The sequence below is a fragment of the Diplotaxodon limnothrissa genome, linkage group LG20 (assembly GCF_057381915.1).
Source record: "Diplotaxodon limnothrissa isolate DT_005_m linkage group LG20, D_limnothrissa_male_GT1.1, whole genome shotgun sequence".
NCBI classification, from domain to species: Eukaryota; Metazoa; Chordata; class Actinopteri; order Cichliformes; family Cichlidae; genus Diplotaxodon; species Diplotaxodon limnothrissa.
The window spans coordinates 38,742,786-38,757,785 of NC_140615.1; the positions used below are offsets into that span (position 1 = coordinate 38,742,786).

The 15,000-nt window shown below is 50.6% G+C and overlaps 1 protein-coding gene across 1 annotated transcript in view; it reads right to left on the reverse strand.

The window, feature by feature from the left end:
• lama5 (laminin, alpha 5) overlaps window positions 1–15,000 on the reverse strand; it is a 75,026-nt gene that overhangs the window by 38,367 nt on the left and 21,659 nt on the right. Inside the window, exons 3-14 of the mRNA XM_085345198.1 lie at window positions 11,636–11,753; window positions 10,621–10,739; window positions 10,175–10,345; window positions 9,152–9,249; window positions 4,696–4,811; window positions 2,845–2,963; window positions 2,679–2,769; window positions 2,460–2,594; window positions 1,861–1,920; window positions 1,503–1,643; window positions 1,070–1,207; window positions 661–795 (exon numbers count right to left, since the gene is read on the reverse strand). Coding sequence (XP_085201324.1) covers window positions 661–795; window positions 1,070–1,207; window positions 1,503–1,643; window positions 1,861–1,920; window positions 2,460–2,594; window positions 2,679–2,769; window positions 2,845–2,963; window positions 4,696–4,811; window positions 9,152–9,249; window positions 10,175–10,345; window positions 10,621–10,739; window positions 11,636–11,753 — 1,441 coding nt within the window. The remainder of the gene's footprint in view (window positions 1–660; window positions 796–1,069; window positions 1,208–1,502; window positions 1,644–1,860; window positions 1,921–2,459; window positions 2,595–2,678; window positions 2,770–2,844; window positions 2,964–4,695; window positions 4,812–9,151; window positions 9,250–10,174; window positions 10,346–10,620; window positions 10,740–11,635; window positions 11,754–15,000) is intronic.

The following is a 15,000-nucleotide window of genomic DNA, read 5'->3' on the forward strand; positions in this document are numbered from 1 at the left end:
TGGTTCATACTGGGTCAGGAGGTTTTAGATCTCACCTGAATCACATGCTTAGTTCGTCACCAGGCCTCTGGAGAACTTCAGGACATGTTGAGGAGCTAATTTATCCATTTAAATCAGCTGTGATGGATCAAGAACACGTCTAAAACCTGCAGGACACCGGCCCTCGAGGCCTGGAGTTCGCCACCCCTGATATAGAGGATCAATACGGGGTCCATGTCCCTCTTTGGGACACTCCCATAGGTCTTAAATCTGGGACCACCAGTTGTTGTTAGAGCTGAAGAAGCTTCTCGGATGAAACGTCTTCGGCTGCTTAGACTACGATGAGCTGGATGACTGAGAAGCTTCACAGACCATCAGTCAGCACTTGTAAAGTAGGACGATGCTGTGCAGCTCGTGGCAGACGCGTACCGCTGCTGAGTAAATGTGGGGGTGTTTCATTAAAAACATGCAGCTGGTGTGATGTTTGGCTCCTCTCAGTCTCACCTTTCCACTTGCTCCAGGATTAAACTACAACCCTGACCCAGAGGTGTCCTCCTTCATTAGACGCTTCTGAGCCTTTTTTCACGTAAACTGTTGAACTCCAGTGAAATTTAACGATGCGGTGTAACACCTCGTAAGAAGGGTGTGGTCAGTGTTTCCATGTGTGCCAGGTTCTCTCACCTTTACAGTCGGGGTAGGAGTGGAATCCAGATCTGCACTGCTCACATCGAGGACCCTGAAACTCCGGTCTGCACAGACAGCGCCCGGCGGCGTCGCAGCCTTCGGGGAGAGAGCCGAGCGAGCTGCATCCACACACTGCAAACACAGCCGACGCACAACGAGACGGTGAGCTACGGCTGCTGAGTGCACGTAAGGCCGTTCAGTTTACACCTGCGCGAGCTCTGTGACGAGCTCGCTGTGGTGTGGCGCAGACTGTGACTGCAGCGTGGGCTCGCGGGATTATTACACACTGTCACTACGCTCACGTGTGAGCTCCAGCTGAACGACACGCTGAGCTACACGCGTGCTGGAGGTGATGAGGAGATCTCTGAGTGTAACTGAGAGTCCGGGTCTGATGGGCGGGACTTACGCTGGCACAGCGGGTAGCTGAAGTAGCCCGGAGCACACCGATCGCACTGAGGACCCAGGAACCCGCCGCGACACACACCGTGACCGGTGACCTCGTCACATGACCCGTCCAGGCAGCCAGGCCCTGCACACTGACAGGCTGCACACACACACACACACACACACACACACACACACACACACACACACACACACACACACACACACTGTGTTTGTGGATTACTGAAACAAGCAGGACGTCGTCCCCTCGGCTCTGTGATTGGACGGCTGTGAGTCATCAGATCACAGGTGTGACTGTGGGAGATGGGTGGAGTTTGTGATGTCAGCTCAGTTGGAGATGGGTGGAGATGAAAATGCTGCTTTTTGCAGCTCGTGTGTTTCGTGCAGCCGTGCGGATGTTCCTGACGTGTTAGGCTTAAATGTGCACGTCTCACCCTCACAGCTGAGCCCGTAGAAGCCCGGCGCGCAGGCGTCGCAGTGGTCTCCGGTGAAACCCGGTTTGCAGATGCAGGTCCCGGTCCGAGGGTCGGCCCTGCACGAGTTCTCCACGGTTCCTGCGGCGCTGCACTCGCAGTCTGCACACAGAACACAGCCTCGCTTAGACGTTCCTCTCAGTGAACTCACCTCAGGCTCCTCCTGCAAACCTGAGCGAGTGGCTGCAGGAGAGCGTGGAACATCCACGCTGAAGTCAAGGTCAGCTGACAGATCTGTGTTTATCAGTGAAACCGTCTGTGCACTAAACACATCACTTATATTTAGCAGCACAGACACGTGTGTGTGTTGCACACTCACTGATGATCTCTCCTGCTGGTCTGGCCTCCCCGTTGATGGTGGTGGGGTGTGTGGGGCTGGCTGTGGGGCAGAGACAGCAGAGGTCAGGTTGTGTAAGCACAGCGGTGAGCCTGCTCTGATGTGATTTGTGGATGTGAATTCTTTGGTTGTGATCTGCTTTCTTCTAAATTTACAGTCATAAAAAGCTGCGATCAAACTTCTTTGGGCTCCTTTAGTGAACCTCGAATCCTCTGAGCTGTTCGGCTGTACTTATGATCGCTGCAGTTCCAATGTTAGAGGGAGTTTAGGTTAAGAGGGCTAGTCTGTCCATACGTGTTCTTCTAGTTTAACTTCCTATACTAGAGCCCCGCCCACACCTGTACCCGCCCCTCCCGTCCCTCGTGGTCCTCTGCCTGCTGCTGTGTGTCTTTGTTCCTCCCCTTTTGTTCTGGTTATGTGTCAGTCAAACAAAGTTCCTGGGTCTGCAGCACAGCGCCACCCGCAGGGCGCCCACAGCAGCTGTGTTCACAGCACCTAGTGAGTGCATTTGTTTGAGGCTGAAGCTGCAGGGAACCCTCCAGGAAGTGACCCGCTGGCTTTGAGGTGTTTGTGAAACTCACGGTAACACTCGGGGAAGCCGGTGAAGCCGGCGGCGCACGAGTCACAGTTCTCCCCGGTGTAGTTCGGTTTGCAGAAACATCGCCCGGTCAGATCCTCACAGGTACCGTCTGTAAACTCCACATCACAGTCACAGGCTGTGGGCGGGACGAGAGATTAGGAGGATGGGACTGAAGAAGATGACCTCTGTGTGTGTGTGTGTGTGTGTGTGTCAGGCTCACGTGAGCAGGCCAGCGGCGAGTCGATGGCGTGGTCAGGTGACCTGTAGTAGGTGGGGACGCAGCGCTCACAGTTGACTCCAGTGGTGTGATGCTGAGAGGGAAAAGTTCCCATTACAGTCAGTCATCGCAGGTCACACACTAACACAGTTTCAGGTGTGTCAGGTACCTGACAGTTGAGGCAGACTCCGCCCCCTCTGTAGTGTCCATGGATGTCGAGGCTGGCTCTCCTCTCGTCCACCTCGGGGTCATAGTAACAGTCGAAAGAGTGACGGTGGCAGTTGCAGGCTGCAGGTGAGAACACAGACAGGTGAAGACACACCTGAAGAAGAAACACTCGCAGGTGTGACCAGGATACACCTGCGCTTCATTTACATCCTCATTCACACTCGAGAGTCACTCCTGAGATTCAGAGGAAACCACGAAGCAGACACAGCTGGCTGCGTCACGCACGACATCATTGACCAATCAGCACCTCTCATTCCTCTAACCAACACACACACACACACCCCTGGGGGAAACCCCGACAGCACACACTCGATCATTAAGGTAAACTCCGCACTCGTCTGCTCAGCTCTTCCTGTTTCCTGTGACAGGCGCTGTTTAGCAGATTACAGGCCGCCGAGGGTCACATGATCACACGTTTGTCTGAACACAAAGTCAAACACGCACACACACACTGTTTCATGTCTGATTACAGTCAGGCTGCTCCTCCAGCTGCTGCCACATCTGCACCATGAGCTCAGGTAGCTTCCAGGTGTGATGTTGAGGCTGTTATTCCCACACGTGAGACGAAGGCAGCAGCGTTTACCTGTGTGGAGCACACACAGTTATCCACAGTAATCCCAGAAAAACGTTCCAGCTTTGGAATGTTGTGTAAACTGCATGCTGATCCTGGGAAAGGGCGGGACGGGCGTTTCAGACATTTCTAATCTGTCTGAAACGCCCGATAACACCTGCGAGCGGTTTCTGTGGAGACAGACTCAGACGCTGCCGGCTCGGAGGAACCTGCCGTCATTATTGGGCTGCAGGATGAGGAGTGCTGGTTTATTCAGCCGGCACCGCCCGGACGCTGAGAGGCAGATAAGCGCTCCCGAGAGTCCGTCTGGACCTCTGCTGTGCTCTCCGCTATCTGGGACAAAGTTCACACGTGTCACATGTTCCACGCTAGGATTAAGTGGGGGGTTGTTCTCACACCCGAGCAGGAGCCAGCATTTAAAATAACAAGACAGGTAAGTTATTAAGGACAGTCTGTATGTTTGTGAGCGTGCTCAGGAGGCGGAGCCTCACACCTAGAACAGAAACAGCTGTTTCCGTTTTTACAGACCGACGCCTCCCCCTCTGACGGCGGCTCCGGGCCGACCCTCGGCGACCTCCGGTGACCTCACTGATACCCTTGTTGGTCTTTGTTAAATATAACTGCAGCTCTGATAACAGACGGCGCTCTCGTGTACACATAAGCAGAGCTCTGAACAGGATCAGACGCTGAGCGCCACACGATGTAGTCATTTAACCTTTGACCACTCAAAAACACACCTGAACTCTACAGATGAGGCTTTCCACAGACACAAACATGGGTGTGCCGTGGGCCCCCCACTGTCACCAATTGGAGCCAGCCTGGAGGTGGAAACAGCTGGTACAGATCCTGCTCACATCAGCTCAGTGGATGGAGACACACAGTTTACTGTTTGTGGATGGAAACCTCAACACTGACGTTTACCTGAAGCCCCCACACACAGACCTCTGAACACACACCTGGACCTACAACACCGGGCAGAAAACGAGGAACACACGCAGGCTCTTAAATCGTGGCGACTGGGCTTTCATCGAATCAGCAAAGATGGCCAGAGCACATGGGCGGAGCTGCCCGTCACAGCGGACGAGCGGCAGATTGAAAAGCCCAGCGAGGATGTTCTTAATTCACACGGACCCGCGAGGTCACCTGACCCCACGCAGGAAGCACATTTCTCTGCAGGGGTCACGACCCCGTGTGTGTGTCTGTGTGTTTGCACGCACTCACGTTCACACTCGTTGGCACTGTAGGTCGTGGCTGGTTTCCATGCCAACTGGTGGTATCCAGGGCAACACTGGTCACAAGATACGCCGCAGGTGTGATGCTGACAGTCGCACTGCAACCTGTAAACAACAGAGTGAAAGGGTTAATGCACACACGCGCGCACACACAATATGACGTCTGCATCCATGCTTCATTAAAGTACATTAAAGCCGTACTTCAGCAAAGTACTTGAGTAAAGGTACTCAGTTACAGTTTGATCTGCTTGCCCGTCACCGTCTCCGGCCACCTCGACATCTGGAGGTCAGCTGCTTCAAGGAAACGACATTAAATGGTGCGCTTCCACCTGGTTCGGTACTTCCTGTCTGGGCTCCAGCAGCTGTGCGATCACGTAAAGTGTGAGCGATAAAGCGCAGACAGAGATCGGCTCGTCAGGCGTGTTTACGGCAGGAATGCGCTGGCCTTGAACTCAATCCTCAGTCCTGTGTGTCAGTGTGTGCGATGGCTGTGTAATATCTGAGTGTGCGTTCCTGGCAAACAGCCCGAGGGCGAGTCCAGTGTGTCGCTTCTGCAGACCTCACGCCGCGCTCATCTCAGCGAGCTGAACCAACACTGTGTGCACTGGATCTCTGCGGAGGCGAGGCCCAGCACGCTCTTCTTACACCGGATGTGTGAATAACGCAGAGCTGCAGCAGAAAGCCAGCAGAGCTTGGTGTGACAGGTGAAACCTGCTGGTCACACGTAAATATGTGACATCACACAGATGATATTTCCTGTGTGTAACCCTGACGTGTCAGAGGCGCGCTCGGCGCTGCGTGCGCTTTACAGCTGCTCTCAGATTGATGTTTGGTTTCACCTTCAGTTCAGGATCACAGCTCAGGGGCCACATCTGGATTCTTCATTCACAGCTGGTGTGTGTGTGTGTGTGTGTGTGTGTGTGTGTGTGTGTGTGTGTGTGTGTGTGGTCGCGGCACATATTCAGTGATAATCCGTCAGAACCACGAGCGCTCTGAAGCTCTGACGTGCACATCCTCAGGAGTCCACCTTGCGTCAACGCAGACTCTGCTGTGATTGGCCTGCTGATTCCAGCTGCTTCATTGAATTAATGAGAGAATAACAAACAAAGCATCCGTGTGAGCACACACTGACGATCAGAAGTGTGTCTAACCCGTCAGCGAGGTCGCCTGAGCTCTGACTTGCAGACTGTTTAAAACTCTAAAAAGCGAGCGTGCTCTGGAAGCGGCGTTCAGCTCCTTCAGCTGTGGCAAACTGTGGGTATGACGAGCATTCGGGTATTTTAAACAGAGGCACGGAGCAGGCGTGTGGTTTATGTTCTCATCAAAATGTTCAAACATTCCAATAATGGGATGAATGAGGGTCGGCGAACACGTCCGGGAACCAGAGCAGGTCGTGTCTTTGGCTGCGGTGTGCAGGCAGGCGTCAGAGCGATAAAGGAATTTGAATAAATCTCTCCTGACCTCGCTTTGTGTCAGAGCGCAGGAATGCAGAGCAGCGTCAGCCTGGACACGTTTGAAGGCTGCAGGTGAGCAGACGCTGCACAGCTGGGCTCATCAGCAGCAGGTTAAAGGTCATAAAACACAGGAAGGGCTCTGCAACAACACAGACATGCTGCACATGGAATTTCTATTATTTTTATTGAGCCTTCATTTGACGGCAGCCCCGTCTGCTCATCTCCAGCTGCACCACTTTGTCCAGGGACACTGATGCTGCCCCGGAGTTTCATACATTGTTCTGAGCACACGAAGGCTTCAGACTGAGCCCATGGTGGAGTGCCCTCCCTCTCTCCTCCACCCTTCCTTTTCCATCACAGGTGAAGTTCCACGCTTCTCTGACTGATGAGAGACCTGGCGAGCTCAGGACTGCTGCGCTCAGCGATAAACCGCAGTTTAAACCAGGAAACCACCAGTGCAGCTGCACGGCGCCTGCGGCCTCTCAGAGCTGCAGCCCCGAGGACCATTTCATACAAACCCCAGCATCAGCTGAACACCACGGCACCGAGTCTGTGAGCCGGTACCTGCCCGCTACACCACGCAGACCGAAACACACTACTTCCTGCTGGGAGCGACATGTGCACTAAACTCGGTAACATCATCATATCTCTTCATTCAGTTTGGCACAAATGTCAGGAGAGCTGTGCCTGGAGCAGAGACACCAACCACACGTCCTCCCTTTCACTCACAGTCTTTATTCTCTTCAGGTTGTGCAGCAGGAAGTTTGCAGCTTCGTGCCTCTACAGATTTGAACTTCCAGCTTTGGACAGTAAATGAAACAAACTGCTGCCTGTTGAAACCACGAAACAGAAATATGAGGGAAAGCTTGAGCTCTGTCACTGATTTGTAGCCCCAGAGATTTCCTGACCTCAGGGTTAACAACTGGAAATGGAGCCACCTGGATGTCTTTATCGACTGTCAATTAACGCGCAGCTTAAATATCTCCAGGATGTCGGCGTGACGGCGGAAAGAGTCCCAGCAGCTGCGAGTGTCTCTGCTGTGCATCACATCTCCCCCTCAAATCGCAAATGAATCATGTTTAAAAGCAGCTCCGCACCAAGCTGTGTCCACACTCCCTCAATGAGTCTGTACGTGTGTGTGTGTGCGTTGACATGATGCATGGGTAATAATTTGCACTGCGCACAGGAAAGAAATGGAAAACAAACAGCAGGACTGCACGTCTGTGCATGCAGAGGAAACAGACGCGTATTCATGTTTCTGTAATGATGACAGCTAAACACCGGCTTAAGTCTTAACACACACACACACACACACACACACACGCACGCACGCACGCACACACACGCACGCACGCACGCGCACACACAACAGCAGCCCCTTGCTCAGTTTTTGCATTTGCGCTCGCTCGCATTGTGTCGTTCGCGCTCTCAACATTTCTGCCCGTGCGCGAGCAGCTCTTTCTCTACACCGTTATATTTGTGCCACAAAACCAGCCAATCACAGACTTGGATGCAAAAAAATCTGATTGGCTGTTCTGGTCTCCAATCAGCTCGAAATGGCGAAATGCAATATCCCAGAATCCATTTCTGGATTCTGGGATATCTGGGAGCAACGCAGAGGGGCGGAGTTTGAAATATTACTCTTTCTGGGTCACAAAATAAACTTTTAAGATATTTTCATGCGAGAATGTGTCTACCCTCATTCATGCTGTGTGTTCTGTCTGCCTGTGTTTATTGTTTGTATTTTGGACGTTTGTTACTTTGAGTTCAGCATTAAAGCTGTTTGAGTTCACGTTTGTCTCCGTAGTCTGCACTTTGGGTCCTCCTCCTGCCTGCACACAGCCGTTCATATCATCTTGTCTTTATTTTTAGTTAGCGCCTTAAACACTTCAAGCTGTAAGCTAATGATAGTTATATAAGAGCAGAACGTTTTACGTCCAATGGATGATGATCTGACTAGTCGACTGTCAAAATAATCGTTTGTGGCAGCTCTGTGGGTGACAGGTGAATGAAAGATTTGACAGAGAGAGAGAGCTGTGCATGAAGTGTGATTTTTATCATGGTGGAAGCAAAACAGCAAAGGTCAGAGTGAATCCATGATGACGTTTATCAAACGTGAAGTGTAGTTTGGATCTTCTTTTGCTTCTGGTTCAATGAATTTTGGTTGGAGAGAGATAAAACCTGCAGCTCAGAATCGAGCGTAAAAAAGACGTAAACACAGCGCAGACCCGACGCATCAGAGTCAGCGAGCTGTCGGCTTTCAGCCCCGACGGCGTGTCCGTGTACGGGCCGTCGGGTGAGAAAGCCGAGAAAGAGAACGCTGATTCTGATGCGTCGGTCCGCTCTGTGTTTACGTCTTTGAGTGGAGTCCGTTACCTGCTCTCATTCACTGTTTGGTGGTTGTTGAAATAGTTTTGTGAGCTTTAACCTGAGATTCTGGCAAAATTCATTTATATTTAAAAGTCAAATTGGTCGCACTCTAGAGCCCTGCTGTGGATCACTTCCATCTTCACAACACCTGTACAAGGGAACATGTTTCCATGACTCACCTGTTTAAGCTGGATTAAAGTTGTCATATCTGGGGGCGTGGCCTCTTTGAAAGAGTTTCCTAGTTTTGTGGTTTGGACAACTCCAGAGTGATTACGTTGCTAGCTGTAGCTCACCTGTATCTGACATCCAGGCGAGCTTTGCTCAGACGTACGTGGTGACGGAGTTTACTGAGCAGCTGCAGGTTCTGTGAGGCCATGCTGAGCTCCTCTGAATGCCAGCTGTACCCTCGTTTGCCAGCACATGCTCAAACACAGCTAGCATTTATTTCCATCGCAGGTATGCAAATTTATAAGAGCGTGGCACACAGCCAACCCTCACACAGGAGTACCTGACGCCTTTCAGATCACAGCTCCGGGAAAAGAGGTGAGTGTGTGTGTGTGTGTGTGACTCCAAGAGACAAACACAGTGAACGAGTGTGTGTGTGTGTGAGTTAAATCTTACTTGTAGGGGTTGCTGGGGTCTTTGGCGTTGCAGGCCTCAGCATGCCCGTTGCACACACAGCGTCCTCCGATACTGATGTCTTTGATGCTGTAGTAATACTAGAACACAGATCACAGCAGGAGCTGACTCAGAAACACTGCTGGCAGCTTCAGGGTTCTCTGCTGCCTACAGTCACTTCAAAGAACAACAAGACTCATGCTGGGACAACTCACACACTGACTCTTCATCACAATTTGACACCAAGTTCTCTGCATCGCTTTCCTAAACGTCCAGATGTTGATGACGTCTCTTGTTGTGAAGGCGTATCACATCCATCCATCCAACCATCCATGCATCCATCCATGCATCCAACCATCCATCCATGCATCCATCCATCCAACCATCCATGCATCCATCCATGCATCCATCCATGCAACCATCCATGCATCCATCCATGCATCCAACCATCCATCCATGCATCCATCCAAGCATCCATCCATGCATCCAACCATCCATCCATGCATCCATCCATCCAACCATCCATGCATCCATCCATGTATCCAACCATCCATCCATGCATCCATCCATGCATCCATCCATCCAACCATCCATGCATCCATCCATCCATGCATCCATCCATGCATCCATCCAACCATCCATGCATCCAACCATGCATCCAACCTTCCATCCATCCAACCATCCATCCATGTCTCCAACCATCCAGCCGTGCATCCATCCATCCATCCATGCCTCCATCCATGCATCCAACCATCCATCCATCCAAACATCTATGCATCCATCCATGCCTTCATCCATCCAACCATCCATCCATGCATCCATCCATGCATCCAACCATCCATCCATCCATCTTACAGCCTTGTAGGATTCATTTAACAGACTTGAGGAGCATGAGCTCATCTTTACTGTTTGTTGTGATCAGTCCAGAAAACGCAACATGTAGCAGTAAACACCCAACAGCAGCAAATCAGCAAACTATGATGTCACTGTGTGCTGACTGATGATTGGTTTGCTGCGGTGCCTTACCCTGCGGGTGACGGTGGGGTCGCGGAGCGCCTTGCCCATCAGGTGACCCAGCAGCGTGTTGGTTCTCAGGAAGCGGAGCCTGATGTTTGTGGCCTTGGTGAACTCCCTCAGTACTGGCGAGTACGAAAAGTTCATCGCCCCGGGACGGCCGTTCACCAAAGACACGACGATCTGAGGACAAAGACACGAAACCTGCAAACACCTGGCAGCTGATCGTTCCTCGGGTCAGCTGACCAATTCCTTGAACTGATGTTAGCTAACAGCTCAGAATTTCAACCTTTAGTCACTGTCTGCTTTTTTCTCACTTTCTGAGCATTATTTATCCATTTGGACCACTCGCTCGTTCCTTTGGCTGATAGATTTCTACGTCCTCCTCACTCATCTTTCTCCCAGCTAACCTGATCTCGTTACAGAGTCGTTGTAATCTGATCACGTGATTGTCTCACCTCTCCATTCTCCAGCGGCACGATGCGTGAATACTCGATGGTGCAGACGATGTCATCATCGTGGCTGATCCTCTCAATGGTGCTCTGTCCAAAACGCTCGATGCAGTCTCTCTTGGAGGCTACACACACACACACACACACACACACACACACACACACACACGAAAACAGAAAAGTGTGAGGCGTCCTCAGGATCCACTTCAGTTGATGATTAGAGCATCTCCAAGCAGCTGCTCTCAAACCCTAACATCACAGCTGGAGTCATGTTAGTGAACACCGTTCAGCTGTTTCCACACATTGTCAACAGAAACTACAGGTGCTCATCCTCAAAAAGCTCAGAAAAGCACAGCATCACACTGTGGCTGGGCCCATAGCAGGATGCAGTGATGTCAGCAGATGTGGGAGGAGCTAAGGCAAGAAATTCACCAGTGATTGGTGGATACAGCCCTAAATTCTACATGGAAATACCCCGAAATACTGCGAGTAATCCTATGTAATGTCCGCTTCTCAGAGCTTCTGAACTATAGGCTGATCTTAGCACCAGCACCAGTTACTGCACCAGTACCAGCACAGACCCTGGTAGAAGAGAGAAAACAGAGGTGCAGAGATTATTCTGCAGCATTCTTTCAAATTAAAAGTCAAGCTAACCACATTTATGATATGAACGCCTGCATTAAGCCGTCACCTTTTCATTTATCTGCCACCACCTCAGACACCTGGTGTGAGTCTGAATGAGGCACACATCTGCTAGTTAAACATCACGCTGCGACCTGCTGGCAACAGTCCTGGAATTCCCCTCCAGCTCACCTGAACTGACGGCTGCCACAGCCAATCAGCTGGCAGGCCTGTGATGTAATGCCCCTCCCCCCGGCCCCCGGGCTGCTATTTAACTGAGGTTAGAAGAAGAGTTAGGGTGACCCACAGGAGGTCAGGACGCTGGAATCTGACAGAGTTCGGTCCTCAGCTGTCGGGGTCGTACAGGTGAACATGCATGCAAGCGTGTGCTGTTACTCACAGGCGAAGTACTGCCACGGCTGGTAGGTCTGCCCGAAGTCCACGGATCTCTCCAGAACCCAGAGGTCAGGCCGCGGAGAGTTGGCGAATTTGATCAGCACGTATGCCACGTGGAAGAGCTGCAGAGATACCGAAGAAGAAGAAACGCTGATGAAAAGCACTTTGACCTGGTTTGGACCGTCGATGGAGGAACAGCAGGACTCACTTTAAAGCAGGAAAAACAAGAAAAAACAAAACGACAAGACTAAAAGGAGGGAGAAGACGGCGCTGTTCACTGCTTCCTGGACTCTGCGTCTGCGTCAGCGCTGTGTGATGTTACAAACTCGACCCGACACCAAGCAAAGACAGCCAGTTTATACAGGGGCAGCAGTGTGCCATCATTTATGAACCATCATCAAAACCACTAAATCACTGAGATGTTGAGTTTTCACAATAATGACACAACAACATAAAAAACACCTTTCAGCTTTTAATTTCAAAAAGTTTTTCTGGCTGCAGTTCTGTCATTAGCTAACGAGCTACTGCAGCGAGGGTGGATCAGTAACCAGTACCAGGTGACTCCATCACCATCCTGTCTTTGATGTGAGCATGTTAGCTGCATCCACAGGCTGTGACAGCATCACAGCAACATCCAATCACTATCCTTCGCTCTGAGCCTCAGCTGAAGCGCAGGCTTCACTGCACAGGACTCACTGCAGCCTCTGCTGGACGCTAGAGGAACTGCAGGTTTTAGAGTTTGCGTTTGAGGTCGACGTTTGGAGAGGATGAACAGAAAATGTACTGTCACTGTGGGCGAGGATGCAGGACGTACACAGGGCCCAGGAGGCGCAACCAGAATAAAGTCACAATACAACAAAAAGATGAAAGATAAATATCAAGTATAAATATGAAGTGCACATGTATGATTCTGTAGAAAAATACTTGTAGTTTCTTGTCTAGAAAATATTAAATATAAATGCATTTTGAAGAAGAAAGAAGGAGTGGGCTGGATGGAGATGAACGTTAGAGAGCTGCTCAGGGAGACGCTGGCTTGCTCTGAGCTAAACAGCTGACCTCTGTGAGGAGGCGCACGTGTCATCAGCTGCCGTCACAGAGCTGAGCCGGAGCTCCTAACGTGCTCCTGCCGACACCTTTTCTCCTCACCCATCACCCCCCCGTTCATTCCCAAAGCTGATTGGACGGTGATGACAAACCGTTGTGTCTGACCTTGAGATCACTCCCTAGCTGCAGCAGAACAAACTAAAGCGACAAAGAATGATGCCAAAGCCTTCATCGGTCCCACCGTACCTAAAAATAAGCACCCATTGAGCAGAGAAATGCTCAGAGTCTCATTAATGTGGAAAAACTCAAACATTTGATTTGTTACATTTTAAAGCTTCAGATCAAAGATGTGAACTTTAACATCCACAGTCTGAGTCCGTTTGTCATCTTGGCCCTCTGGAAACACACAATTCAATTCAATTTTATTTATATAGCGCCAAATCACAACATAAGTCGCCTCAAGGCGCTTCATAGGTACAGAGAAAAACCCAACAATCATATGACCCCCTATGAGCAGCACTTTGGCGACAGTGGGAAGGAAAAAATCCCTTTTAACAGGAAGAAACCTCCGGCAGAGCCAGGCTCAGGGAGGGGCGGCCATCTGCTGCGATTGGTTGGGGTGAGAGAAGGAAGAAAGGATAAAGACATGCTGTGGAAGAGAGACAGAGGTTAATAACAGATATGATTCAATGCAGAGAGGTCTGTTAATACATAGTGAGTGAGAAAGGTGACTGGAAAGGAAAAACTCAATGCATCATGGGAATCCCCCGGCAGCCTACGTCTATTGCAGCATAACTAAGTGAGGATTCAGGGTCACCTGGTCCAGCCCTAACTATATGCTTTAGCAAAAAGGAAAGTTTGAAGCCTAATCTTGAAAGTAGAGATAGTGTCTGTCTCCCGAATCCAAACTGGAAGCTGGTTCCACAGAAGAGGGGCCTGAAAACTGAAGGCTCTGCCTCCCATTCTACTTTTAAATACTCTAGGAACAACAAGTAGGCCTGCAGAGCGAGAGCGAAGTGCTCTAATAGGGTGATATGGTACTACAAGGTCATTAAGATAAGATAGGGCCTGATTATTTAAGACCTTGTATGTGAGGAGCAGGATTTCGAATTCAATTCTGGATTTAACAGGAAGCCAATGAAGGGAAGCCAAAACAGGAGAAATATGCTCTCTCTTTCTAGTCCCTGTCAGGACTGTCAGGACACAAAGCTGCCTCACAGGTCGAGTTTACCTCAGGTGATGAGAGGCGTGGCTCTGAGCGGTTCCTGCTCATGATTCACGACATTAGTAAATAAACATAATAATGAACACAACGGTAAATTATGATGATCAGTCATCCTGAGCACTTGCAGCCTGACAGTTGCAGATGATCTCTGCTCTTCGTCTCTCCCAGTCTTTGATCAGCCGTCGTCGGAGCTCGGGCCCGTCATCTCCACTTCCTCCTTTTAAAGGCGAGCGCTGTCAGAAGTGATGACAGCAGGAACGCAGAGAGGCTGACGATGACGGGAGTCCGGGGACAGGAGGGCCGTCCATCCATCTGCATCTGTCCAACAGTTTGTCCTCTTTTTAAACAAAGCCTTAAAGTCGTGGACTGCAGAGTCTCAGCAGTAGAACTCCATATTTCTATTCTTGGAGCAGCTTTGCATGATTCTTCTTCTGGTGCAGTCGAGCACATGACCATCCACCGTCAGAGCAGAAACTGTTGTTGTAAAACACATTTCTGACCTTTAACCTGCTAAATTTAAGAGCTCCACATAAACACGCCCCTGCCCCCTTTATTTTCTCTTTCTCTGGGTGAGTTCTGATTGGATAGAAGAAACAAGAGAATGAACCTTTTTATTGTTTTTGGCTTTCAGGTCTGATTGAATGAAACAGGAAGTTGATTCTGGAGATTTTTTTTATCATAGTGTTGGAGTCAGAGAGGAGCAGGACGGACCTCGCAGAGCAGCTTTCACCGTGAATGTGCTGAGGTGGAGCAGGCTCAGAGGTGCCGCGGTTTGGTTTCCGCCCCTGCCCATCTCCGGCTCTCTGTGGGAGCTCGTCTGAACAAAAGTCTCACTGACCCTTTTTCCATCGCACGTCCTCAGCAGTTATGGATCAGTGACGGCCTCAGTGCTGAGGAAACATCAGACCGAACCTCGGTGCTGAGGAAACATCAGACTGAACCTCGGTGCTGAGGAAACATCAGACCGAACCTCGGTGCTGAGGAAACATCAGACTGAACCTCGGTGCTGAGGAAACATCAGACCGAACCTCGGTGCTGAGGAAACATCAGACTGAACCTCGGTGCTGAGGAAACATCAGACCGAACCTCGGTGCTGAGGA